The sequence below is a fragment of the Mobula birostris genome, chromosome 17 (assembly GCF_030028105.1).
Source record: "Mobula birostris isolate sMobBir1 chromosome 17, sMobBir1.hap1, whole genome shotgun sequence".
NCBI classification, from domain to species: domain Eukaryota; kingdom Metazoa; phylum Chordata; class Chondrichthyes; order Myliobatiformes; family Myliobatidae; genus Mobula; species Mobula birostris.
This window is the reverse complement of record NC_092386.1, coordinates 60,389,296-60,415,769: the sequence shown is the minus strand read 5'-3', so window position 1 is coordinate 60,415,769 and position 26,474 is coordinate 60,389,296. Positions and strand designations below refer to the sequence as shown.

General features: G+C 39.8%; 1 protein-coding gene across 5 annotated transcripts in view; it reads right to left on the bottom strand.

Moving 5' to 3' along the window:
• The window catches only part of LOC140211424 (ELAV-like protein 2), a 60,616-nt gene that overhangs the window by 9,110 nt on the left and 25,032 nt on the right, over nt 1–26,474 (bottom strand). For 3 of the 5 annotated variants that reach the window (XM_072281113.1, XM_072281112.1, XM_072281110.1), the window contains exons 4-5: nt 10,426–10,579; nt 1,070–1,295 (exon numbers count right to left, since the gene is read on the bottom strand). In XM_072281113.1, coding sequence (XP_072137214.1) covers nt 1,070–1,295; nt 10,426–10,579 — 380 coding nt within the window. Of the gene's footprint in view, nt 1–138; nt 142–1,069; nt 1,296–4,646; nt 4,656–10,425; nt 10,580–26,474 lie in introns of all 5 variants that reach the window. The other 2 variants (XM_072281111.1, XM_072281115.1) reach the window with 2 other exon arrangements.

Here is a 26,474-nt window from a genome sequence, read left to right as displayed (position 1 = left end):
ATTTTTCAGTTGCCAGCTTGTACCTCTTCTCCCACAGCCCCCCACCTTATTCTGACTTCTTCCCTCTTCCTCGCCAAGCCTGATGGAAGGTCTTTGCCTGAAACATTGATGTTTATTACTCTGTAGATACTGTCTGACCTGCTGAGTTCCTCCAGCATTTTGCATGTGTTGCTCTGGATTTCTGGCATCTACAGAATCTCTTGTGCTTACGCTCTACCATTATCTGTTTGGAATCATTTCTGTTGAGAGCAATTTTGCAGAATTAAAGGCAAGTTTGAAAACTAACCTCCAAGCCATTTGTATTTGCTTTCTAACACATTAGGTCATAAGAGGTGTACTAAGAAAACAACTGTGCATGAGCTAATCAAGATCTATACCTCTTGGGAAATCAATTGCCTTTAATCAATTGATTCTGGTTAAACAAGGTATTAAAGGTCAAAAAGCAGAGCTCACTGCTGTCAGCTTACTAAACCTTCAAAGTACGTAAGATATTCCAGAAATCCATTGGTTAAGTTCTATTTAACAACAAATTAGTCCAGAATTAATCAAATGATTGCTGTTGATATGTAGAAATATAGAAGTCAAACATAATTCAAGAACTATGACCATAGCTTGGGTCATCAAGTTCAGTGTGTGTGTCAACATGACAAGCTACTTACATCAATAGATATCTGGTGTGAACTGCAGACAAGAGGTTGTTATGATACATTTTAGACTGTAGGGGAAAAACTCACATAATCCACAGCAAAACATAGAAATTACATTGGTGGAATTATGTTTTATATGAAGCTAAACACCACAAATACTGCAAACCAAATTAAAAAAATACAACAGAAGCCAAATGTTCATTTTTAAACTGGCATTGCCCAGAGCTGCAACATGAAAATTACTGATTCTGCACATTGCTAAATATCCAGGTCAAACTTCAGTATAATCAAAAAAAAAAATTAAGCTGCCATATATACCTAATTCAGCATCCAGGTAACATCAAAGAAGCATTTACTCCCAATAAGGGTTAAAATATCCCCATTAAATTGTAATAATGCTTCGTATGTCATTTATTTCATACCTTAACCTTTGTGCCTGATGATGGAGAGGCCCTGGATATCGTCTGTTTGGAGATTGGTACAGCTGAGAGAGGATTGCCTGGTTGGTTTTCTGACTTGGATTATTGGCAAATTTGACTGTGATTGGCTCTGTGGCGTTCGGGGGCTTCTGCCCATTTAACCCTTTGATTGCTTCCTCTGCTTCCACCCTTTTGTCAAACCGAATGAAGCCAACGCCCCTGGACACACCTTAAAAACAAAATTCAGGCTCAGTTACAGAATTGACATTTGATTCATTCCTTAATTGTCCATTATAGCTCAGTAAAGTGAACACTTGGAACAAACTGCTATAATTTTCTTTAAAGTGCACTGAAAGCTTAAGATCAAACAAACATTGGAAGCAATTAGAAATGATAAATAGAAAAGAGAAATCGAAAGAGTTAGGTATTCCCGAGTCCTAATGAAGGATTTCGGTCTGAAACACTGACTGTTCATATCCCTCCTTGGATGCTGTTTAAACTGCTGAGTTCTTCCAGAATGTGTGTGTTGCTACATATTTATTCAGCTACAGTTCATCTGCTTGTTCAGCATAGAAGGGTGTAGTTTCACAAGAACATTACAATTTTTGCTGAAGCTCCAATTTTAGTGATTAAGCTTTTCCAACATCTAAGCAGACTGCTTCACTTTTATTACAAGTTATTCACAAGATGGCATTATGTATTGTGATCTACTTAACAATTAGCTCTTAAAATCAGATCAACCTGTTCGCTACCATAATATACTGGTGCAGGACTTGGATAGTATACAAAAATCTCATAACACCTGTTATTTCCCTGACTTGCCCTCACAATCAAAGGACTTACATAAATAACAATGTATATATTTCAGAATGCTTGGGGCACGGGTACCGGATGAACCTTGACCTACAAATTCACAATTTGAGTTTGAACAAAGCAAAATAGCTTTGGATACAAGGTTTTTAATCCAAGTTTTGACATCAACTTACGTCACTGTCCGACTCTTTCAGACAAGCCCTGAATGTTTTCAATCATTATAGAATTGGATGGTGCACTGGAAAAAAAATAATGATTTTGGTGACCTTTGCAGATTGATACCTCATAGGACTACTCTGCCATTCTTGAAGGTAATGACAGCAAACACACATGGCTTTGAGAAAAATGAACTGTTAAGTGTGAAATTGACTGTTCCTTGCATGAATATCCAGAAAACACTAAGTAGTGTATGCATGATGGTATGTATTCTGAAGGATTGCAATAGGCTTCTTAGTGTGACACTGGGCATTACACAGCTCATGGTTTAGTTTGAGTATCCAAATAATTCACAAAATGACTTGCTGGGAAAAAAAGTTAGAGTTTAAAAATCATTTTGAAATGTAAAATAACAATGTACTTTTGAAATACCAAAAAGAATTTGTAGTAAACTTTCTAAAAATACAAGCCCACATTATTGATAGCTTGATATAAACAGCAGTGTACAGTATATGTGCACAATGCATAATGACAATAGAGTGCATGCCAACAAGCTCCAGAACCAAATTTACTTTAATACAGGTATTAAAAATTCTACAAAAGCCTTCCTTGCATATCTTCATTTTCAAATCTTATACATTTTTATAGTATAATGTAGCCTGAAGAGCACCCACCTTCAGTTCTATATTCTTATTATTCCATGGAAACAGAATTAAGGTACAAAGCTCAAGATATCAAAATACCCACAAATTATTCAGATGCATAATGATTAGCTAAAACTGAAGTTAGAAGAGATTAATGTCTGAAGAAAAAAAGTAGACACTGTAATTGAAGTAGGTGCTTAGTTATTCCTTACACTTGCAGAGTATCTTTCAAATTGATACTGATTTTGGACTTGCATCAAGTTTTATGACACTCATTTACATAAAAAATATTAAACTGTTTAAGATAAACCTTTTTGCAGTGCACCATAACTCAATACAATCATTGATGCTACTTATGAGCAGATTACTAGCAAGGAGCAATTTTCAAACTGCCTGGGCTGTGATTAATTTGGGACTCAATTCACTTTTTATTGCTTATGAACACAAACATTAACAAAGGGTCTTGGTCCAAAGCGTTGACTGTTTATTCTTTTCCGTAGATGCTGCCTGACCTGCTGAGTTCCTCCGGCATTCTGTGTGTTGCTTCAGATTTCCAGCACATGTAGATTCTCTCGTGTTTGAGAGACAATCTGAATTCTCCCCTCGGACTTGAAGGTATCACTGGTGCCAAATCTTAGCCAACAGCAATGTGGAGATTCTTTCAGAAGGTCTGCAGCACCTCACCATCATCAAAACCTCAACAGCAATTAGCATGGGAATGAATATTAGCTTCCCAGACCCACCCCCACCCCAACAACGAACAAAAGAAAAACCAGTATGTGCCTTCAGCTGCCAAGGCTCCAACATCAGAATTTCCACAAGTGTAATTTTCTTCTTTACAATTCTAAAAACTCCCTGGTAAAGTTCTGGCCACCTACTCTAATCCGTCCTTGTGGTTTTGAATACATCTGCATCATGGATATTTAAATCAGAAGTCTCTCAAAATGAAGTATTGCTTCGATGCTACTGCGTCAGTACAGTGTATAGCAATACAAGTACTAGTACCTATTTGTTCTAGAGCAGCATGTGAAATTTTTTGAAAACTGAATGGCGTTGGTCTGAAAAACAATGCATGAAACACTCAGCAGGGCAAGCAGTATGTGTGGAAAGAAAGAGTTAACACCAAGTCAAAGATCCATGGTCAGAACTGGAGATAGTTTTAAAAAGTATACTAATAACCTGCTTTGTAACCATTATATTTGTGGCTAATCTAGCTGAGCTTCTGATTTGAGAGACATGGAGTTACAACCCAACCCTCAAACTCTTAATAAGTAAAGACACTAGGGTGCCTTCCTTGTGATTCTATCTATGTGCTGCGTCTGAGACAGTTCACTGAACATCCAGGGTAGGTTGAGAGATTATCTACTTAGTGACAGTCACTTTCATGACACAAATATTAGGTATCAATGCTGAATGCTTCCTTATTACAATTTGCTGTAGCTTTGGGCAGCTCCATAAGGAGTTGAGAACTAGTGGGTGCAGTCAAAGGTAGCAGGGTGGAACAGGTTATATAGAACAAAAAAAAAATTCTTTGACAGAGTGAGGCCAAAATGGTAGAGGTCATCGTATCACTAGGTTAATGACAGCAGTTAACAGTTCAGACAGCGATGCAGGTGGATGCTTCCCTGGTGTCATGGATTCTTAGATTACCTGACTGGCAAACCACAGTACGTGTGCTTACAACACTGAGTCCGACAGAGTGATCAGCAGCACTGGGGCTCCACAGGGGACTGTCTTGTCTCCCTTTCTCTTCACTATTTACACCTCGGACTTCAACTACTGCACAGAGTCTTGTCATCTTCAGAAGTTTGCAGATGACTCTGCCATCGTTGGATGCATCAGCAAGGGAGATGAGGCTGAGTACAGGGCTACGGTAGGAAACTTTGTCACATGGTGTGAGAATTATCTGCAGCTTAATGTGAAAAAGACTAAGGAGCTGGTGGTAGACCAGAGGAGAGCTAAGGTACCAGTGACCCCTGTTTCCATCCTGGGGGTCAGTGTGGACATGGTGGAGGATTACAAATACCTGGGGATACGAATTGACAATAAACTGGACTGGTCAAAGAACACTGAGGCTGTCTACAAGAAGGGTCAGAGCCATCTCTATTTCCTGAGGAGACCGAGGTCCTTTAACATCTGCCTGACAATGCTGAGGATGTTCTACGAGTCCGTGGTGGCCAGTGCTATCATGTTTGCTGTTGTGTGCTGGGGCAGCAGGCTGAGGGTAGCAGACACCAACAGAATCAACAAGCTCATTCGTAAGGCCAGTGATGTTGTGGGGATGGAACTGGACTCTCTGACGGTGGTATCTGAAAAGAGGATGCTGTCTAAGTTGCATGCTATCTTGGACAATGTCTCCCATCCACTACATAATGTACTGGTTGGGCACAAGAGTACATTCAGCCAGAGACACTTTCCACCGAGATGCAACACTGAGGGTCATAAGAAGTCATTCCTGCCTGTGGCCATCAAACTTTACAACTCCTCCCTTGGAGGGTCGGACACCCTGAGCCAATAGGCTGGTCCCGGACTTATTTACTGGTATAACTTACATATTACTATTTAATTATTTATGTTTCTATTACTATTTATTATTTATGGTGCAACTGTAACAAAAAACAATTTCTCCCGGGATCAATAAAGTATGACTATGACAGAGAGTGAATCAAAGCCAAGTAATGAAGAACGTTAGAGTGAGTACACCCATGGGAAGACAAAATTGGTGAAAAGATTGTGGGGCCCTGCCAGCAAATCAGCTAGGTCAAATCGAGAGGAACAGGTGGATAATTAACAGCGATTTGTCCCATTCTGACACAGACTTGGTCATAGAATTTAATATAAAATTAGAAAGGCTCAAACTTGTATGGCAGTCTCCCAAATTTCTATATATATCTTTATAATATATACAGTAGAAATTAAATTCAGATTGGATCATTTTTGTGGAGCATCTCAGTGTACGGGGGCAATTGGCAGCTGTTCACTGTAAATTGTCCATCTCACTCTGACCTGTCTAGGACCTCCAACATTGTTTCGTCAAGGAGCATTTAAACCAAAGCAACTGCACTTCTTTCCAGGCACAGCTTTCCGGACTCCACAGAATTCTCCAACTTCAGGTTACTCATTTTCTTTGCAAGTCTAAAACTATGCTGGAATAAAACAGAATATGCTGGAAACTCATTCTGCAACTACATAACTCAACTTTCTCATCAGCAGACCCTGAATTACTAACATCACCTGCATTAACAAAAGGTGCACCTCAAGGTTGTGTGTGCTCAGTGTCTACTTTCTATACACACGACCGTGTAGCTAATCACACCTCCAAAGCCAAATATAAATTCACCAATGACTCCACTGAGGCTGGACAAAAATCACAGGTAGTGATGAGTCAGCACACAGGAACAAGACTGGACACCTGGTTGAGTGGGCAGCACCAACCACCTTTTGCTTGACATCACTACAACCAAAATTTTTGACTTCAGGGAGGAGGGCAGCAAACATGCACTTGACATTGGGGGGAGGGGGTGGAATTACCGTAGAGTCAGCTTTTAATTTCACAATATTAACATTTTGGATGACCTGTCTCAGACACAGCACATAAATGGAATCATAAGGAAGGCACCCCAGTGTCTTTACTTGTTAAGAGCTCGAGGGTTGGCTTGTCACCAAATAGGAAAAACTTCTATAGATCTACTGCCGAAAGTATCCTGGCTGGTTGCATCATACAAATGTGCAGAAATACAGGGTGTAATAGACTCAGCCCAATACATCATGGACACATCTCCCCCCACCAATGGCTGTAATATGAGGCACCTTTTTGGAAAGGCAACATCTACTATCTGGGCTATGCCATCCTGCAGCTACCACCAGGAAGGAATCCCACTTCAACCATGTAGTTCTTGAACCAACCAGCACAACCCTAATCACTATAACACTATGATCACTGATCAGTATGCACTAATATGAACTTATTTGTGGATTACTTAATTCTAACAGTTTTATTTCTTTTTAAAAAAGGTATAATTTGCTTTGATTTGTTTTTCTTAAGAATGCTGCTTATATAATACTGTGTGCCTGTGGTGCTGCTGCAATGAGTTTCTCAGTGCACAGACCCTTACGTATGCAAATGGGAATGGTGGGCCACAGGACTCACGTGTGTAATATACCACCGATTTCAACCCTGCTCCAATGTCTTACCTTGCCATCCCAAATTTGTGGTTTGACCTGTGGCCTATGGTCTCAAATTATACATGGAAAAATGAATGCTGTTATGATGACTCAGCCACAAAATCTCTAAGTTGACCTTCAACAGCAGAGCAGCACATCCAAGGCTCCAGACTTCTCTCTCAAGAATGGCGTGTAGATCAAGGAACAGGGAGTCAAGGCTAACATCTACCCATCTAAGAACAAAATAATTGTAAACAAGTAGATTTACCAACTGAAAAGTCTAGTGACTGATCAGCTGAGTATCCAACGATTGAGATGCATTTCCTATGAATTGCTTGATCCATAAGATTCCCAAGTTCCTTTTAATACAAATCCATTTTTGATTTAGTTACTTATATCAATTTCAAACCCTGCATTTTAAAAAAAGTGTTATCAAATAATCCATACAGCTCTATTTCTTATTCATTGTGAAAACTGTAACACACTTTTATGCCTAACACCTTATTAACAGAGTGGCCAAGAACCTTCACTGCACCTTCCATCATTTCCCCAGTTCAAACATTTGCTATCTACAGGCACACTCAAATGAGCAGTTCTTAATTAAGAACAATTTTATTTTTATTTGGAAATCAAGTGCGAACAGGCCCTTCTAGCCCAATGAACCACACTGCCCCATAACCCACCTATTGCGCCCTAGCCTAATCACAGGACAACTTACAATGATCAATTACTGTACTAACCAATATGCCTTTGGATTGTGGAGGGAAACCAGAACACCTGGAGGACTTCTGCATGCACAAGGGAACAACATACAAAATTTCTTAGAGGATATCGGAACTGAACTCAGACGTCCCTAGAAGTATTAGCGTCACACCAACCGCTACACTACCATGGCACTCCCATGAGTTACCGATAACCACCTTTGCAATTAGCATCCATTTTAATTTAAAAAATATATTAACATGAAGCAGGCTTCTCAAATGTTAAAAGATTAATTACAGTTTAAGCATATGCTGATTAAATTAAATGACATAGTACATTAGTTGCATTATTTCATTAGCATTAGATTTGTTGATCATCTTGATTTTTCTCTTGTTTGGAGCACAGATCATCATTCCACATTTCCCAAGTACGTATTACCCATCTTGCATAATTTATCACCACATGAAAGAGATCATTTATACCAAAAAGTGAAGCATTATGGTTTAGGCATCCATTCCATTATCCAACATATTAGAAAGGACACTTGTTGTACTATAATTCAGAATCCACAAAGCTAATGCATCAATTTTTGTCTCCAATTAATCCTGTTACTGAGCTTCCTCTGAAGATAACAATTCCAAAAATCCCAAGAAAACTTTACGTTATTAAAGACAATTTCCCAAAACATTATGTGGGGGTGGGGGGGGTGGTGGTAAAATAATCTTCCCAGATTATTAACATTGCAGTTAGCATTTAGAGGTCCAGAGAACAAAAGACAAAGGGACAACCTGAAGTTTCAGACTGCTGGGGCCTTTGAGGATAATTGAAAAGGTGGCAGCAAAGGTCATTAAAGCAATCCAAGGAGAACATTTCCTGCAAAATAATGTGACATACGATGCTGCAATGTTTCATTAGGTTGTCTCCACAAGTAGGAAAATTCACTAGAGCTCTTGTGAAGTAGGTCAAAAACTTAAACATTACTGAAACTGTGCTCATCTTCTGTTTCAGAAGAGAAAATACAGTTGGTTAGTAGATTCAATCCATTACCGAACTATTTAGAAATTCCAAAGGTTTAGCATCTCCCTCAATAGCCGATGTTTCCCACACTCTCCCAAGACTTCTTTCCCCAAGTCCTTGTATTCCCCAAACCCTAGAGTCAATGAAAAAGTCAAAATACTGTGTAACTCTAAAAACCTAAGTGTATCAAAATTATCAGAATATCCAAAGTCTGCATGCCAGCCTTACATTGAAGCATATCACCTGCCGAAATCATTGCAAAGACTTACTATATATTCTGCTTCAGAGTTTTTAAAATTCCTCATATCCTAACAAACTTTTCTTTTTAAAAACAGGAAAATGTTGCAGCCTTTGAGATTTTGAGAGTACAATGCAATGTGAAGTTGCCTTTATGAAAATCAACGTCAATGCCAACAATGGATTAATTTTTAAAATATTTTATCCAACGTATTATTCACATAGCATACCAACTCTGTTACAAATTTTAATCTCAGTATCATTGGACAATTATTTATATAGCAACTGAAAGCCAAAACCACCTTTCATTACTAAATTTCAGACTTAAGTATTATATCATGTTGCTCAACTTCCCTGCTAATCCCTCACAAAGACCCAAGTAGCAACTTTAAACACTTTAAAATCTGAACAAAATTTATGAGCACCTAAGAGCCACACCAGAGTAACAAGATTTGGCAACCATTTAAGGTGCATTTCTAATAGCGAAATCATTGAAGTGTGCCATTGACAAAGTCACAGATCTAACAAATGAAAAACAAAACCTTCAGCATAGATGTTTGAACTCAAATATTAACCCAATACACCAATTTATCATCATGTCTGCATGCCAGGTCAACAGATTGCTTCTTGAAATATTTTTTTGCTGCAACTTTATGTAGAAATTCATTGGAACGTCTGGTCTTTTTGCATAAAAATTAATAAACAATGAACAAACTCAAGAATCAGTGTTTAAAAAAAGTTAGTTTCTTTCCAAAACAGTGTCACTCAAGAATAGGGCAAATATAGTTGCTATTATGCAAGTCCCTGGAAATAGAAACCATACTTGCACACTAATTCATGACCACAAGTAAACAACTTTTTTTGGGTGGGAGGTGTGGATTGAACAGAAAGAATTGTTCTGTATTAGGAGAATTTGGTTTCAAAATTAACTGCTCATGTCACATCAGTAATAAAAAGGGAATCCAACTGGTATAAATATATTCAATGACTAATTGAATCCACACAACGTCCATGTACAAAAGCATTAACATACCAGATTTTAACAAAAAAAATCTATAGTTCAAACCATTTCCTGCAGATTTAGAAGACTTGTACCCCTAAAATTCTGCTATACAATATTTCCTTCTATCTGCATTGCAGGGTGTAAAATAGTCTGCTGATTGTATCTATGTTCTGAAGAGTCCACATACAGTTACTTATCTGCCCTGTCCAGACTTTCTACAACAAATAGTTCTGTTTTCAAGGTAGCATAAAGCGGGTTAAATGCTAAATCCAAACATTGATATTTGCTTTACATTCCTGCTAAATTTAAAAGAAACACATTAGCAACACAATAAGGATTAGAACTCCATCCTCTACAGCAGGTTTGAAATAAAGATTGTTACTTCACCATGCGTGAAAGCATAGTTCAAGCCTGCACCTCTAGGGTGGGAAATAACTGAAGTCAGTGAGAGCTTTTAAATCTATTTCTGTCCATGCATATTTATGAACAATTCCAGCAGAAAATTACATTTTCTGGCCCACATCTCTCAACCTTTGACAAGTTCTAGAGGCAAGTTAACAGGAATAGAAGAATTTCACTACCTTGCAGGTTTATAACATGTACTGAAATAGGTGCACACTTACCAGTAACCTGGTCCACAAGAATCCTTGAGGTAATTATACGTCCATATTGAGTGAAAAGCTGCTCCAGCTCTTTTTGAGACATTGTTTTTGGGAGTCCACTGACATATAAATTTGCATCTCTGATGGAAGCAGAACTGGGACGGGCATAAGAAACCTGAAAAAAAAATCATTTTAAAATTTTCATGAACCAAGCAGTGTTTCAGCAAGTCTCAACATGCATGATTTTTCACAAAGGAAGAAAATAGAATGCTAGAAATGCAGTGCGGTCAGCATCTTAGGGTAACCCATGTTGCTTTTGTGTTAAAGAATAAAATTAGCTTTTGAAATGCTGGTCCAACCAATTTTTTTCCAGTTTTTTTGACTAAGGTTTCACAGCCACAGCTGGTAACCACATTAAAAAAATAACATTAAGTTCTATAAACTGAAGTATTATTGTTAGTCATGAAAAAGACACCAGGAACCCCGTATGTCTAGAATCCATCGGCACTAGATCTACTGTAAAAACAAAAATAAAATCAACCAATTTAACTAAGAGGTAAAAATTATGCAAATGATAAGTACTATTTTAAAATGGATGAATATATAAAAGAGTGCATTTTCTTTATTTCAATGCCAAACCAATATTTTAGGTAATGGAAATTGCATCTTGTGAAGCCATACATTTATAAATACACACATTAATTCATTGGGCCACGATAATGCTCCAAGCTGCAGAATTTGATCTGCAGTTTTTCTAGCAATGCGCACTGATCACCAGATACAAAGGAGGCTGAAATTTACGCAGCAAGGAATAGATAAGGGTCAACACCCACTACAGCAATATAAACAGAATGCTGGAAATGCTCAAGTCAGGCAGCATCTGCTGAGAGGAGAAAAATGTTAAAACCTCTTCCATTCTGAAAGATTACTGACATAAATTGTTAAGTTGCTCCCTATGGATCTGCTCTATCAGATTCTCCATTCTCCAGCCCTTTACCTCTTTCACTAATCAACTTTCCAGCTCTTTACTTCACCCCTCCCCTGGCTTCACCCATCACCTGCGACCTTGAAATTCTCCTCCCCTCCTCCCAGCTTCTTACTGGCTTCTTTCTTTCCAGTCCTGATGAAGGTTCTCAGCCCAAAACATCGATTATTTACTCTTTTCCATTGATTCAGCCTGGCCTGCTGAGTTCCTCCAGCAGCGTGTGTACGTTGCTTTGGATTTCCAGCATCTGCAGATGTTCTTGTGTTTGTGTCCTTATGGAGGTTGCCTGGTCTCTGCTTCTTACTTACAGCATTCAATTTGATTTCTGATTTAATTCTGGGCATTGAAAAGCAAAGCAAAGCAAACTTTTGTAGCGAGAATTCAACACTACACAATAAAGTCTCAATAGCTGAGCAGAGGTCAGGGTCAGGGCAGGAGAAATTAATGAAGCCATTCTACCACTTTAACACAGCAACTTAACACCATATACAAGTTGTGAATGCAGAGCTGGGAGAACTGGTTCACAAATTTGGTTTGCTGAATGGGATCAATGGATACGGAAGGTAACAATTTACAGTGTGCTGATCAAGATTAAACTGAAGATCCCTGCTTTAATAAAATGTGACAGCATGGAGCAATCAATAGTTGGTGGATGCTTGAGGGTGTTAATGCTCGTGCCTTGACGATGTTAGAAATTGCAAATTGAAAGAGGTGCCTGCTACACATCTGTATCAAGATGTTTGCTAAACAGTGGCACCAGGAATATGGGACACACAGATGTTACAAACCACCAAATACCTTAAACCAGGAACAAGTGTTCTTCAATTAATTTAAATAATGTAATTAATTCACTTAGTTAAGAGGTTAAATCGAGATTAGGGAGTAGGTGATGTGCAATAACTGCAGAATACCATCTTAAGGAACTACACCTGCAATACGAGCCTTCAAGTGGAGGAATTTTGGCTGAGTTATTGAGCTCAAGTCAGACATTGTGGTGCATCAGGGAGGGGAGACATCCCTTTTGTCAATAATCTTTATGGGTTTTGATGCCTGCCTGACGCCAGGTTAAGGAAATTCAGTCAGCGCTGGGAGGAGAGAGAAGAGGCAGGACAGGACAGGGAAAAAATAAAATTATTAAGGCTCATCGAAGAAACAGACAAGGTGCTGCAGAAGGGGCATGAATAAATAAGTTGAAAACAAAATAGGTCAGGAAATAAGATTTAAAACGTGGCAGTGGTTAAGGAATAGCAAATATTTACATTTCAAAAATTCTTTGATAAACATAATGCAACGGGAACTGCTCCAATAATGGTCAAATAACGTTAGCCTGCAAAAGAAGCAAGTATTAGACTTATAAAAATAAGTGACTGGTAAAGAAAACAAAAAACAAGCCACCAACAACCTGAGATCCGACAAATATGCAAAGATTGGAAAACTTAAAAATTGCTTCCTTAGAGGCTGAAGCAAGAAAAATTGGGAACAAAACAGCTAGGCAGTTCAGAATACCTATCATAGTACAAGACAATTAAAAAAATGACAAGTTTAGCAACGTTGAGGTAACGAGCAGAAGAGAAATCCCAAATGGTCACTGACCCAAAATACATTTTCACATATACTGTGCAAATTTTAGATTTTAAACATCTGAAATACTTCAAATCAGTTACTGGATTCAGTCAAAAAATTCCTGAACTTGATTAACTACCTTGTCTCTTAAATTCTAGGGTACAAGTTGTCAAAAGCACATCAGTGAGGGAGGAAGGGTGGAAGGGAGGAAGGGAAACTAAGCATATTAATAAGACTATCTTGTCTAAAAACAATTTTCAATCAAGAAGCAACACATACAGAAGCAACACTGGAGAAACTCAGGTCACGCAGCATATGTGTTGGAGTAAACAAGTCAACGTTGCAGTTGAAGACCCTTCTTCAGGACTTGGGGAGGCGGGGAGAGGGAGGAAGATGCCAGAATAAAAGGATGGGGGGGGGAGGAGAGGGAGGAGAAAATAAAAGAGGGGAAGGAGACAAGGAAGCTAGCTAGAAGGTGATAGGTGAAGCCAGGTAAGTGGGAGAAGAGCTGGAGAAGGAAGAATCTGATAGAGAGCAGACCATAGGAGAAAGAGGAGAAAAGGGGGAGCCGGGGGAAGTAACAGGCAGGTAAGAGGAAGTCAAAGGTCAGAGTTGGGAATTTAGAAAAGGGGGGGGCAGGGAGAAGGGAGAAATCTGTTTATCCTTTGGGGTGGGGGGGGGGGGAGAAAAAAAATAAATCAATATTCACATCATCAGGTTGGAGGCTACTGACACAGAATACAAGGTAATGCTCCACCACCCTAAGTGTGGTCTCATCATGGCACAAGATGGATCAGGAATGGGAATTGAATTAAAATGTTTGGCCACCAGGAAGTACCACTTGTTGCAGTTTGTGCTCAATCTCTGAAGGTCATCCAGAATCTTTTCAACAGAAAGAAACAATAAAATTGTCATTGTTCAGTCCAATTAAACAAGAGGAGAAACACGTGTGTGTCATGTGCAAAAAGTATGAATGTGTAAAACAGTAGAATGATTAAAATGGTTTTAACCATAAACAATGATAGCTGAACCCCAAACAGCAAACAAATGACAAATATTGAAAGAAATACAAAATAGGCCAATAAGCATTTCTATATTTAATAATTGGAAGCTAGCACCAAGAGCCTACATATCCAAAATAGCCTTTGCTTCCTCCCAATATCTCACTGGAATATTAGTGAGATTTCAGGGATTAAAGGCAGCAAAGCGAATGCAGTTACTCACCAAGGCTACTCTGACATCACCTCCTACACATACTGCCTCTGCCAGTGGCAAGGGTAGGTACTTACAAACACCACCACTTGCAGGTTCCACTCCAAATCATTCACTATGCAGATCCGGCAATAAAATTCTTGGTCCAAGCTCAACCAACAGCACCCGGTTTCACAAGGAATGCAAAGTAATAGCACTCCTCCATCTTAGAAAGCAATAAATCTAACCCTGATAGCAATGCTCACATCTTGAAAAATATCTAGCAAGAAACAAGCCTACCCCAACAATGCCAAGTCTGAAAATGTCTACTAGATCCAATTTCAGATTGAGTAACATGGATGAGTCAAAATAAAGAATGCTACCCCTCTGAATCTCCCCGAAAAATAAGTCATCTCATTGTTTATGCTTGTTCCTTGTAAATCTGAATTTCCCCTATAGACAAAGCATCTCAGCTTTGAATTGCCAATTTAATTTCTATAACATTCTTAACTCTTTGGTATTTGTACTGAAGAGATAAAAATCTGTAAAGATGGTGAGAGCATACAATGCAATCACAGTCCACATCTTCCAGATAGCAAGCAAAAATAGCATTTTTTGTACTACTTTTAAGTCTTTTTTTAAATCTTAAGTGTGCTTCTGGGACTGTTAGAGCCTGCGAGTTACAGCTTAGAGATCGTTTGAATGATCCAGCGCTTGGCTGGCTCCAAGAAGATTCCAGGAAGTGGGTACTTGGACGGCTTTGATGCTAAGAAACTTCTAGATGGGGCGCTAGCGGATGTTTGACTGCTTCGCCGTTTAAAGCCGAGGAAGATTAAGGCATCAAGGCAAATGCAGAAGGCAAGCAACAACTTCAGCACCAACTGCCTGCCTTTTGTTTGCTGCCAGAGAAGCCTGAGAGTGCCTATCGCTGTGGCAGGTGGGAAGGCTTCTCTGCCTCGCGTGGTGTCCCTCACTTTTGATGAATGTTGGTGATAGTGAAGGATAGTATCAGAATGAGGTTTAGTATCATTTGTTAACTTAGCAGCATCAGTTCAATGCAATACATACTATAGAAAAAACAAATTAATCACAGTTTATGTATATTGAATAGATAAAAAATCATGCAAAAACAGAAATATATATTTACAAAGTGAGCTAGTGTTCATGAGTTCAGTGTCCATTTAGGAATCAGATGGCAGAGCGGAAGAAGCTGCTCCTGAAGCACTGAGTGTGTGCCTTCAGGATTCTGTACCTCCTACTTGATGGTAACAGTGAGAAAAGGGCATGCCCTTGGTGCCGGAGGTCTTTAATAATGGACACTGCCTTTCTGAGACACAGTTCCTTGAAGACATCCTGGGTACTTTGTAGGCTAGTACCCAAGATGGAGCTCACTAAATTTACAAGCTTCTTTCAGTTCTGTGCAGTAGCTCTGACCGCTCCCCCCACCCCAATACCAGATAGTGATGTAGCGCGTCAGAATGCTCCTCACGGTTCTATATGAGCTGGACTACAGCATTTATGGACTGTGGACTTTTTCCAGACTTATGGCTAATATATATTTATTTATTTTTATTTATTTATTAAATCGACTTGTTCCTTTTCTGTTTTATTGTGCAAGGGAGACTGCTTGGGGGTTGATGTCCTGTTAGTTTTTTTTTGCAGGGGAGGGGTTGTTTCACGCAGGTCGATGTTCCTGTTCCCTTTTGTGTGAGAGGTGGGTGAGTTGATGATCAGAACGCCTTTTTTTTTGTACAGGGGAAGGGGGGTGGTTGATGTTTCTCTTTGAATGACTTTCATGTTCTTCCTTTGTTTTGTGACTATCTGGAAAATACAAATTTCAGAGTTGTTTATGCTTTGACAACAAATGAACCTTTAGGAATATTACTTCTTGGCCAAATGTCCATAAAAGATGTGGCCCCTATCTCTAGATGGTCCACATTACTTTTGAAGATAGATGTGCATGATTAACTAAAACATCCCTATAACTACTAGCTGTCCAAACCACCTTGGGAGGGTTAAATTTCACTGAGAATTCATTCTAACCTCCAGGGCGCTTGGCAAGTGTTGGTTGTTCGAGGAACTCAGGCTCATAGTTAACGACCTGGAAACTGATTTTCAAACCTGGACACTGTTTCAGGAGGTAGTCACACCCATCTGATTGACTACTTCAAATTTGGTCTGTGGCCAGGGACAAGAGGGGATAACTGCAAGGTAGGTAGAGGGATTCAGATGGTAGGGCTGGAAGAGACTCAGCCCTGGAACTTGCCCAAGTCAGGGCATCAAAGGATATGGCGAGAAGGCAGGTGTATGAGGTTGAATGCAATCCAGGATCAGCCATGATGAAATGGCGGAGCAGGCTCAATGGGCTGAATGACCTGATTTTGCTATGTTTTCTGGTCTAAGTCTGAGATTGCTGCTCCTTGTGAGGATGAGAGTAGGGACTAGGAGAATGAACAATCAAACTATACCACCATGGTTCAGAGAGCCATTCAAGAGGGGGAAGAGAAGAGAAATGTAGTTGTAATTGGGCATGGCATAGTCAGGGGAACAGACAATTCTCTTTTACAAGGATCAGTCATCACAAAGTTTTTGTTGTCTGCTTAGTGTCTGTACTTGAGATATCTCATCTGAACTGGAGGAATATGGATTTGGAGGAGAAAGATCCAGCTGCCATGGTCCATGTAGGTATGAAACAAGAACGAAGAAACAGGTTCGGTTGTGGGAATTCAAGCAGCCAGAGACTAAATTAAAGTGCAGAACAAAAAAGATAATAATCTCAGGATTGTGACCTGAGCCACACGCAAATTAGCCCGGGGTACAAGATGAGGGGTAAATAGGAGGTGAGTTTGAACTTCTGGGACATTGGCACCAGTGCTGGGGAAGGAGGGAGATATTTCAATGGGATGGGCTCCACTGAATCATGCTGAGACCAGGGTACAACTAAATCGCACAACTACGACTGTGGATGGGGCTTTAAACTAAATAGTAGGGAGGTACAGTAGGATCACTAGTTTGTAAAAAGATAAAGTAAAAGGGACTTCAAAGATATTACTGAAGTCTCCAGAATAAAGCACAAGACAAAAAGATATAGAAAGGGATAAGAATTTTACTTCAGGCAACATGGAGACAATTGACAAGAAAGGCAGTGAATACAGGACTGAAAGTGTTATATTTGAAAGCAGGCAGAATACAAAATAAGGTAGATAACCTTGCAATGCAGTTAGAACTTGGCAGATATTACACTGTGGGCATTACCGAGTCTTGGGTGAAGGAAGATCACAGCTGGGAGCTTAACATCCAAGGATACATATTGTGTCGAAGACAGGCAGCCGGGCAGAGTGGGTGGTGTGGCTCTGTTGGTAAAAAATGAAATCAAATCCATATAAAGTAACGCAAGATCAAAAGATGTAGAATCCTTGTGGGCAGTGTTAAGAAACTTCAGGGGCAAAAAGACCGTGATGGGTGTTAGATGCAGGCCTCTGAATTAGAAGCCAGGATGTGGGATACAAATTACAACAGGAAATAGAAAGTACATGTGAAAACAGCAATATCAGTATGGTCAAGAGGGATTTCAAAATACAAGGAGATATTAAGTCTGACATATTGGTATTGCAGTTGAGTAAAGGTAACTGCAGAGGTGTGAGAGAGAAGTTGGCCAAAACTGATTGCAAGGGAATACTAGCAGGGACAACAGCAGAACAGAAATGGCTGGGGTTTCTGGGAGTAAAGATCCAGGATCAGTTCTTCTCAAAGAAGCAACATTCCAAAAGGGAGGATGAGGCAATTTTAGCAGACAAGTTAGAGAGAGCATAAAAACAAAAGGGAGGCCATACAATATAGCAGAACTTAGTGGGAAGCTAAATGATTAGGAAGGTTTAAAAAAAAGCAAGCAACTGATAAAGCATTAAGATGAAATATAAAGGTAATTGAGCTAATAACATAAAAAAAGTCTTTTCTAGATATATAACGAGTTAAAGAGGCAAGAGTGGATATCAAATCACTAGAAAATGATGCAGGAGAGGTAGTATTAGGGAAACAAGGAAATAATGGACAAACTGAGTGTGTATTTTGTAGTGTTCACTGTGGAAGACACCAACAATATGCCAGAAATTCTAGTGTTGGGGGCAGAAGTGAATGCAGTTGCTACTAAGGTGGTGTGTGGGAAGCTGAAAGGTCTGAAGGTAGGTACGTCACCTGGACAGATCAACTACACACCAGAGTTCTGAAAGTAGCTGAAGAGACTCTGGAGGCATTAGTAGTGATGATAGATTCTGGAATGGTCAAAGTAAATTTATCTAAATACATATAAGTAACCATACACAACCTTGAGATTCATTTTCCTGTGAGCATACTCTACAAAATAACCACCATAACAGAATCAATGAAACACCACATCAACTTGTACATTCAATCAGCATGCAAAAGACAATTCTGCAAATACCAAAAGAAACAATAGCAAAAATAAATATGCAATAAATAGAGAACACGGGATGAAGAGCTCTTGAAAGTGAGTCCATTGGTAGTGGGAACATTTCAATGATGAGCTAAATAAAGTTGAGTGAAGTTATCCCCTTTGGTTTAAAAGCCTGAGTGGAATGAGCCCTGAGGCTCCTGTACCTCCTTCCTGATGGCAGCAATGAGAAGAAAGATTGTGCTGGGTGATGGAGGGGTTCCCTGATGATTGATGCTGCACTGGTGCCCTTGAATGGAATTTGAAGTTGCTGACCCTCTCCACCTCTGATCCTCCGATGACCACTGGATCATGGACCTCCAGTTTCCTCCTCCTGATGTCAATAATTAGATCCTTGGTCTTACCGTCCTGAGTAAGAGGTCGTTATTATGGCACCGCTCAGCTAAATTTTGAATCTCCCTCCTATATGCTGTTTCATCACCACCTTTGATTCGGCTTCTGTTGTCAGCAAACTTGAAAATAGCATTGCAGCTGTGTTTAGCCACACAGTCATTGAGTGTAAAGTACAGTGTGGGATAAGCACACAGCCTTGTGGTGCACCTATGCTGTGTTGATGGAGATCGTGGCGATGTTGCCAATTGAACAGACTAGGGTCTGCAAGTGAGGAAACAGAGGATCCAATTGCACAAGGAGGTATTGAGGCCAAGGTCTTCGAGTTTATTGAATAGTTTTGAGGGGTTAATAAAGAGCACTCCAATGTATGCATCTTTGCTGTCCAGCTTTTCTATGCTTGAGTGAAGAGCCAATAAGACAGCATCTGCTGTGGACCTGTTGCTCCAGTAGGCAAATTGGAGTCGATCCAAGTCACTTTTCAGGCAGGAGTTGGTAGGTTTCATCATCAACCACTCAAGACAATACATCACTGCGGATGAAAGTGCTACTGGACGAGGCAGGTTACACATCCTTCTTGGGCACTGGTACTTCAGACTGCTGAAGTGAGAGATTAAAGACCTCAGTGAATGGTCTCAGAAGACTGGGAAATTACAAATGTAACTCCTTCTGAGAAAGGAGGCGAAAGACAGGAAGTTACAGGCCAGATAGCCCGACTTTAATGGTTGAAAAGATGTTAAGTGTCCATTATTAATGATGAGGCTTCTGGGTACCTGGAGGAACATGATAAAACAGGACAAAGTCAGCATGGTTTCCCGAAGGGGAAATCTAGTCTGACAAATTTGTTGGAATTCTTTAAAGAAATAACAGGCAGGAGAGACAAAGCATTGTCAATAGGTGTTGTTTACTTGGAGTTTCAGAACGGCTTTGACAAAATGTTGCATACAAGGCTGCTAAAGAAAAGCCTATGCTATTACAGGAAAAGTACTAGCATGAACAAAAGTTGGCTTGCTGGCAGAAGGCAAAGAATGAGAATGAAGGAGGACTTTTCTAGCTGGCTGCTGTTGACTAAGGATGCTCCGCATGGGACAGTGTTGGGTCCACTATTTTCACATTAATGATCCAAGATGATGGAATTAATGGCTTCGTGACCAGGTTTGCGGATGATGCAAAGATAGGTGGAAGGGCAGGCAGTTTTGAGGACACAAGGAGTCTACAGAAGGACTTGGAGAGATTAGGAGAATGAGCAAGGAAGTGGCAGATGGAATATAGAATAGGGAAGTGCATGGTCATGCACTTTGGGAGAAGGAATAAAGACATGGATTATTTTCTAAATAGGGAGAAGATACAAAACTCAGGTGCAAAGGGACTTGTTGAGTCCTTGTGCAGGATTTCCTGAAGGTTAACTCGCAGGTTGAGCTGGTGCAAGGAAAGCAAATCCAATGTCGGCTTTTATTTTGAGAAGACTAGAATACAAAAGGATGCAATAGAGGCTTTATAAGGTATTGGTCAGATCTCACTTGGGAGTATTGAGAGCAGTTTTGGGCAACTTATTGAAGAAAGGACGTGCTGACATCAGACAGGGTTCAGAGGAGGTTCATGAGAATGATTCTGGGAATGCAAGGCTTATTAAAGGAGGATTGTGCTGGGCAGCCTGCAAATATTGCCATCCTCTGGTGAACATAGCATACCCACAACTCACTAATCCTAAATGTTAGGGCTTTGAAATATGCTAGGAAGCCAGACAATGTGGAGGAAACCATGCAGTTATGGGGAGAACATACAAACTCCTTGCAGACAGTGGTGGAAATTGAATGCTGATCAAATAGCTGGCACTGTAATAGTGTTACACTAACTGCACTATCCTCATGCCACCTCTAATATCTTTTTTTCATTAGTCAGACCACATTTGGAGTATTGTGAGCAGTTCTGGGCCCAATTTGTAGGAAAAGGTGTGATGGCCAGAGAAGAATTCTCCCAGGATAAAAGGATTCATGTACAAGTAATTTCTGATGGTTTTAGGTTTGTACTTGCTGGACTTTAGACGACAAGTAGAAGCGGATCTCAGTGAAACCTCTCATGTACTGAAAGCCTCAATAAAGTAGACATGGAGAGGATGTTTCCATTAGTAGGAGATTCTAGGACTAGAGGGGGCACATCCTCAGATTAGAAGGACATTCCTTTAGAATAGAGATGAGGAACTTCTTTACCCAGAGGGTGGTGGCTCTGCGAAATTTGTTGCCACAAATGGCTGTGGAGACTAAGTCACTGGGTGTATCTACAGCAGAAGTCGAGAGGTTCTTGATTAGCAAGGCAATGTCCAAAATTCAAATTTATCAAAGTATATCCATGTCACCATATACGACCCTGAGATTCATTTTCTTGCAAACACAGCAAAGAAAAACACTACATAGAATCAATGAAAGACTGCACTCAACAGTTTGGACAAACAACTGACTTCCAAAAAAAAACTGCAAATACAAAACAAATAATAAATAAGCAGTAAATTTAAAGAACATGAGATGAAGAGTCTACAGGTTATGGGAACAGTTCAGTAATGGGGTGAGTGAAGCTGAATGAAGTTATCTTCTCTGGTTCAAGAGCCTAATGGCTGAATGGAAGTAACTGTTCCTGAACCTGGTGGTGTGGGTCTTGAGGCTCCTGTATCTTCTTTCTGATGGCAGCAGTAAAACCAGATCGTGAAAGTCCTTTACCATGGATGCTGCTTTACTGTGACAGCACTCCATGTAGATGTACTCAATGGTGGGGAGGGCTTTACTTGAGATAGGCTGGGCCGTATCCAGTACTTTTTATAGGCTTTCCATACAAGGGCATTGGTGTTTCTATACCAGGCAGTGATGCAACCAGTCAATATACTCTTAAAGTTCTTGATCCCCTCCACCTGTGATCCCCTGATGAGTGGCAGCTCATGGACCTCTAGTTTCCTCCTCCTGAAGTCAATAATCATCTCCTCAGTCTTGCTGACATTGAGTGAGTTTGTTGTGGCACCACTAAGCCAAATTTTCAGTCTCCCTCCTATATGGTGATTTGTCACCACCTTTCATTGGGCCAACAGTGGTGTATTCAGCAAACTTAAACATGTCATTTTAGCTGCGCTTAGTCACACAGGCCTAAGTGTAAAGCAAGTAGAGCAGAGGGGATAAGCACACAGCTTCGTGGTGCACCTGTGCTGATGGAAGCTTGTGGAAATATTGCCAATTCAAACTGAGTGGAGTCTGCAAGTGAAGAATTGAGGATCCAGTTGCACAAGGAGGTACTGAGGCATAGGTCTTGAAGCTTATTATTTTTGATGAGATTATATTGAATGGCAAGCTGTAGTCGATGAACAGCATCTCGGTATATGCATCTCTGCCGTTCAGATGTCCTAGAAGACTGGAGAATAGGGTTAAAAGAGAAAATAAATCAGCCATGATCAAATATCAGCAAATTTGATGGGCTGAGTGGCCTACTTCTGCTATGTCTTATGGTCTCAGTCTGCCTAACCTATCAAGCTGCCTTATTTCATAAAATGGAAACCTTTGCTTCTACAAAAAAACACAATACATGCTTCCTTAAAGATATTATGTTGTACAGTTCTGCAGTTATAGGCATCAAGACTTGCTTCTTGCATTCAATGCTCTTTCCCTTGGAGGTACATATTTCTTTTGGTTTCTCAAATACTTAATTTTATATTTTGTGTAACAGCATACCCAACTCTGTCTGGAAACAAATAACAATCTCAAAAGTAAAATCGTATATTTCTATTGTTTCAAAGAAGCCAATTAATTTTCCTGTCATTTAAACAGTCACTCATCCTTTGCTTATCCTTAATCTCGTATTTATCTCTTCACCAATTAAAATAACATTAACCTATTTACATGCAAGTAGTGTTTGTACAAGATCCACCCCATTTAATTGGGATAAACAAAGAACAGGCACTCAAACAGGTATCTCACACAAGATAAAAACAGAACTTACAGTTCAATGAAAGTAGGTGGACTTATAATTACCTAGCAAACACTGATACGACCAAAGCCAATTAGCCAGAAGCATTAGTTCAAGTGCATTAAATTCCAGTACAAGGAGACTATCTGATAGTTTATGACTTTGACCAGTTTATTAAAGTGCCAAAACAAAGTGTAGAACAAGGCCCACAATAGGAAAATTTGTGGACTGATAATGGCCAGATGTCAGTTAGAAATTCTTGAAACTACATATCAAGTATTTTGAAAAGAATCAAACTTGTATAATTAGATACATACCTCACTTCTGAAAACAAAGGTTAGTGGCTAGATCAAGTCATTGGACCATTTCCCTATGATTTAGGGAGGTGGAGTTTTAAAATTCACACATTTAAACACATTTCTGCCCATGTGAAATTCATGACACTTTAACAAAACGTTTGACAAGTGAACCTTCACCTGTAGGAGGTATCACTGCCACACCCTCCATATTCTAATAGCAGATTCAATTTATTTGAATAACTCCCAACAGAACTACAAAACTTTTAATATTATGTATGCCAAGTTTAAAATATACCTAGAAAAGGTATTCAGCCCCCACAACTACTTCCACATTTTACTGTCTCATTTTCTAAATTTAAAATATATTAAAGCAGGATTTTTTGAGTGAATCTACAATACGTTGTGCATCAGGTCAAATCAAAAGCAAAATTCCAAGATGGCAACAATTTAGTAAAAATTAAAAAAACAATTGAGGCTGAAAAATTACTACACTAACTTTCCTCAGGTAAAATATTGTATATTACCTTAACAGCTCACCCAAGTTGTTGATGTAGATCAATGAATTCATAAGAATACCCTTCTATCTGTAAGGTCCAACTATAGGTAGATTTTCAACAGAACAAACCAAAATGAAGACAAAAAAGCATTCAAGACAAGTCAAGAAAATGTTATAATAAAGAAGCACGAATCTTGGTAAAGGGTACAAGACCATCTCAAAGGCACTGAACCGATCTCTGAGCTCAGTGCAGTCCATTGTGAAAAAGTTGAAAAAAATATGAAACCGTAGCCAAACTGCCTAGGTCAGACCACCCTTCTAAACTTAATCATTGAAGAGTGGCACTTGTAAGAGAGATTACTGTGACATCAACAGTCAATCTGAGTGATGTGCAGATGTCAGTAGCTGCAATTGGAGATGCTCATGGCTCCACCAATCCCAAGACCTTGAACAAAGAGGGTATTTATGAATGAGTGGCAAGGTAAAAGCCCTAGCTTTTATTAAAAAAAAGCAAATGTCTGCCCATAAAGACTATGTAAAGTGTCTCTTAAACCAAATATTCCCCAATCTCCGCGGAGGCTGCAGACCAATTATCGGGCCATGAAGCATGCAGGGGTGCAATGGTAGCCAGAATGCACCCAGCACATCTTTAAGAAAAAAGCCGAAATAAGCAAGCTAATTAATTAGGTGCCGCCTGGCACATAAATGGTGGCAGGTGGCACCTAATTAATTACCTTGTTTATTTCAGCTTTTTTTCTTAAAAATGTGCTGGATGCATTCCGACTACCACTGCACTTCCGCATGCTTTGCGGCCCAGAGGTTGGGGACCACTGTCTTAGACGATACTATAAAGATGTGGAAGGCCTGTGGTCAAATGAGACCAAAGTAGAACATTTTGGTCTCAACACCAAGTGGTACAGGTGGCATAAATCCAATTCTGAGCATAAACCAGTTAAGACAATCCGCATTATAAAGTATGGTGGGGGTAGCATCATGATACGGGGATGCTTTTCAGCAGCAGGGACTGGAAATCTGGTCAGGATTGCTGGCAAGATGAACACTGCTAAATACAGAGAGATCCAGGATAAAAAGCTGCTAGCCTCTGCCAGAAAACTTAAACTGGGGAGGAAGTTCAGCTGGAAAATGACCCAAAGCGCACTGCCAGAGCAAACACTTCAAGTGGAGAAAATCTGATGCCCTTGAGTGGCCCGGAGTCCTGACCTTAATCCAACTGAACATCTCTTACAAGACCTCAAGATCGCTGTGCACTGCTACTCCCCAACTAACCTGGCACAACTTGAATAATTTTGTATGGAGGAATGAGCAAATCTTCATCATGTTGTGCAAAGCGAAAGCCGGATTTATACTTCTGCGTCAACTCAACGCCGTAAGTACTGCATCACCACAAACCCTACACAGAGCTGATGTGGATCCCTACACCAGAGCCTGACGCGCACCTCTCCCAAAATGTAACGTGTCGCGGCAACACAGAACACAAAAGCTGTGATTTGATTGGTCCGCTTCGTAGTATCGCATTTCCTCCTACGTTGCAATAGCTTCCCATTGGGCAACTGAAGGGCAGGGAAGGAACTCTGGCTGCAATGCTTTCGATAAAGGTTTACAGACCTCCGAAATTATGGAGGGGACATTGCTTTTACAAAAAAAGACACTCGCTTTAAACTTGTTTACCCCAAGAAAGACTACCATGATCATGGCGCAGGCAGGTGTGCGCGCATGCGCGACGTGCCTGAATTGCAGACGGGTGCACACACCAATGCACAAGTATAAATGCTCACAACACGCATAGGCCACTTGCGTAGGTTAAGGCGTCGAGCTGACGCAGAAGTATAGATCAGGCTTAAGAGACTTATCCAAAAGTCTACTGGCTGTAACAGCTGAAAGAGATGGTTCAATTAAGTATGGGTATGAGGAGTTATACACCAAATTAAAAGGGCTAAAACCTAACTGACATTTATAGCTTGACTAAGTCGCACAGAGAGAATAATATTGCAAGATAAGGAACAAAGGAATGCTTGTTGCATGAGAAAGCTGCTTTATGTAACCACTTATCGAGGATGCCTGGCAATAATCAGAGTATTATTATAACAAATGTTTAACAAACAGCCCTGGACATTGCTTGGGGCTCACTTGATTAAAGATGTCCAGGCTCTGTGAGTGGGGGTCTGTAACATCAACTGAAACACGTTTGCTAATAAACAATATGTAATTTTAAGTAAACTGTGTTTGACAATTATTCCCTTGGTCTGAACCTAAAGTCCTCCTGGTAGAGAGGCAGAGTGACAGGTAAAGGGGATGAACACTTGAACTGCTGACGCATCAGCCTTTGAATTTTTTGTTTTTCATGCTTTACAACTTTCCTTAGTTTTTGAGCTCTACTGTGGGGGGTGGGGGGGAGGAACAAATAAAAATCCTCAGTAAAATTGATCAAAATCCCTGGTTGTAATACTTATTTATGTGAACAAAGGGCTGGGGGCTAAGTACTTTTTCAAAACAATGTATATGCAAGCCAGGTTTGATCTACATCTTAAATACTACCCTCAGTTTTAAAATAATCATCCTTTGGTACTTGTTTTTAAAGTTTAATCGTAAAGTTGAGTACAAGTATAAAAAAGGAACTTTGCAATTCTAACAGTCAATAAATCTGCATGGGAATTATGAATTTCGTGGCAAAAGCTACATCTAAAAAGTGGAAAAAAATTGAATAAAGCAGGTAGCCTTACTCTAATTATTATTAATTTTTTATTTATTTATTTAAATAAAGTTTACTAC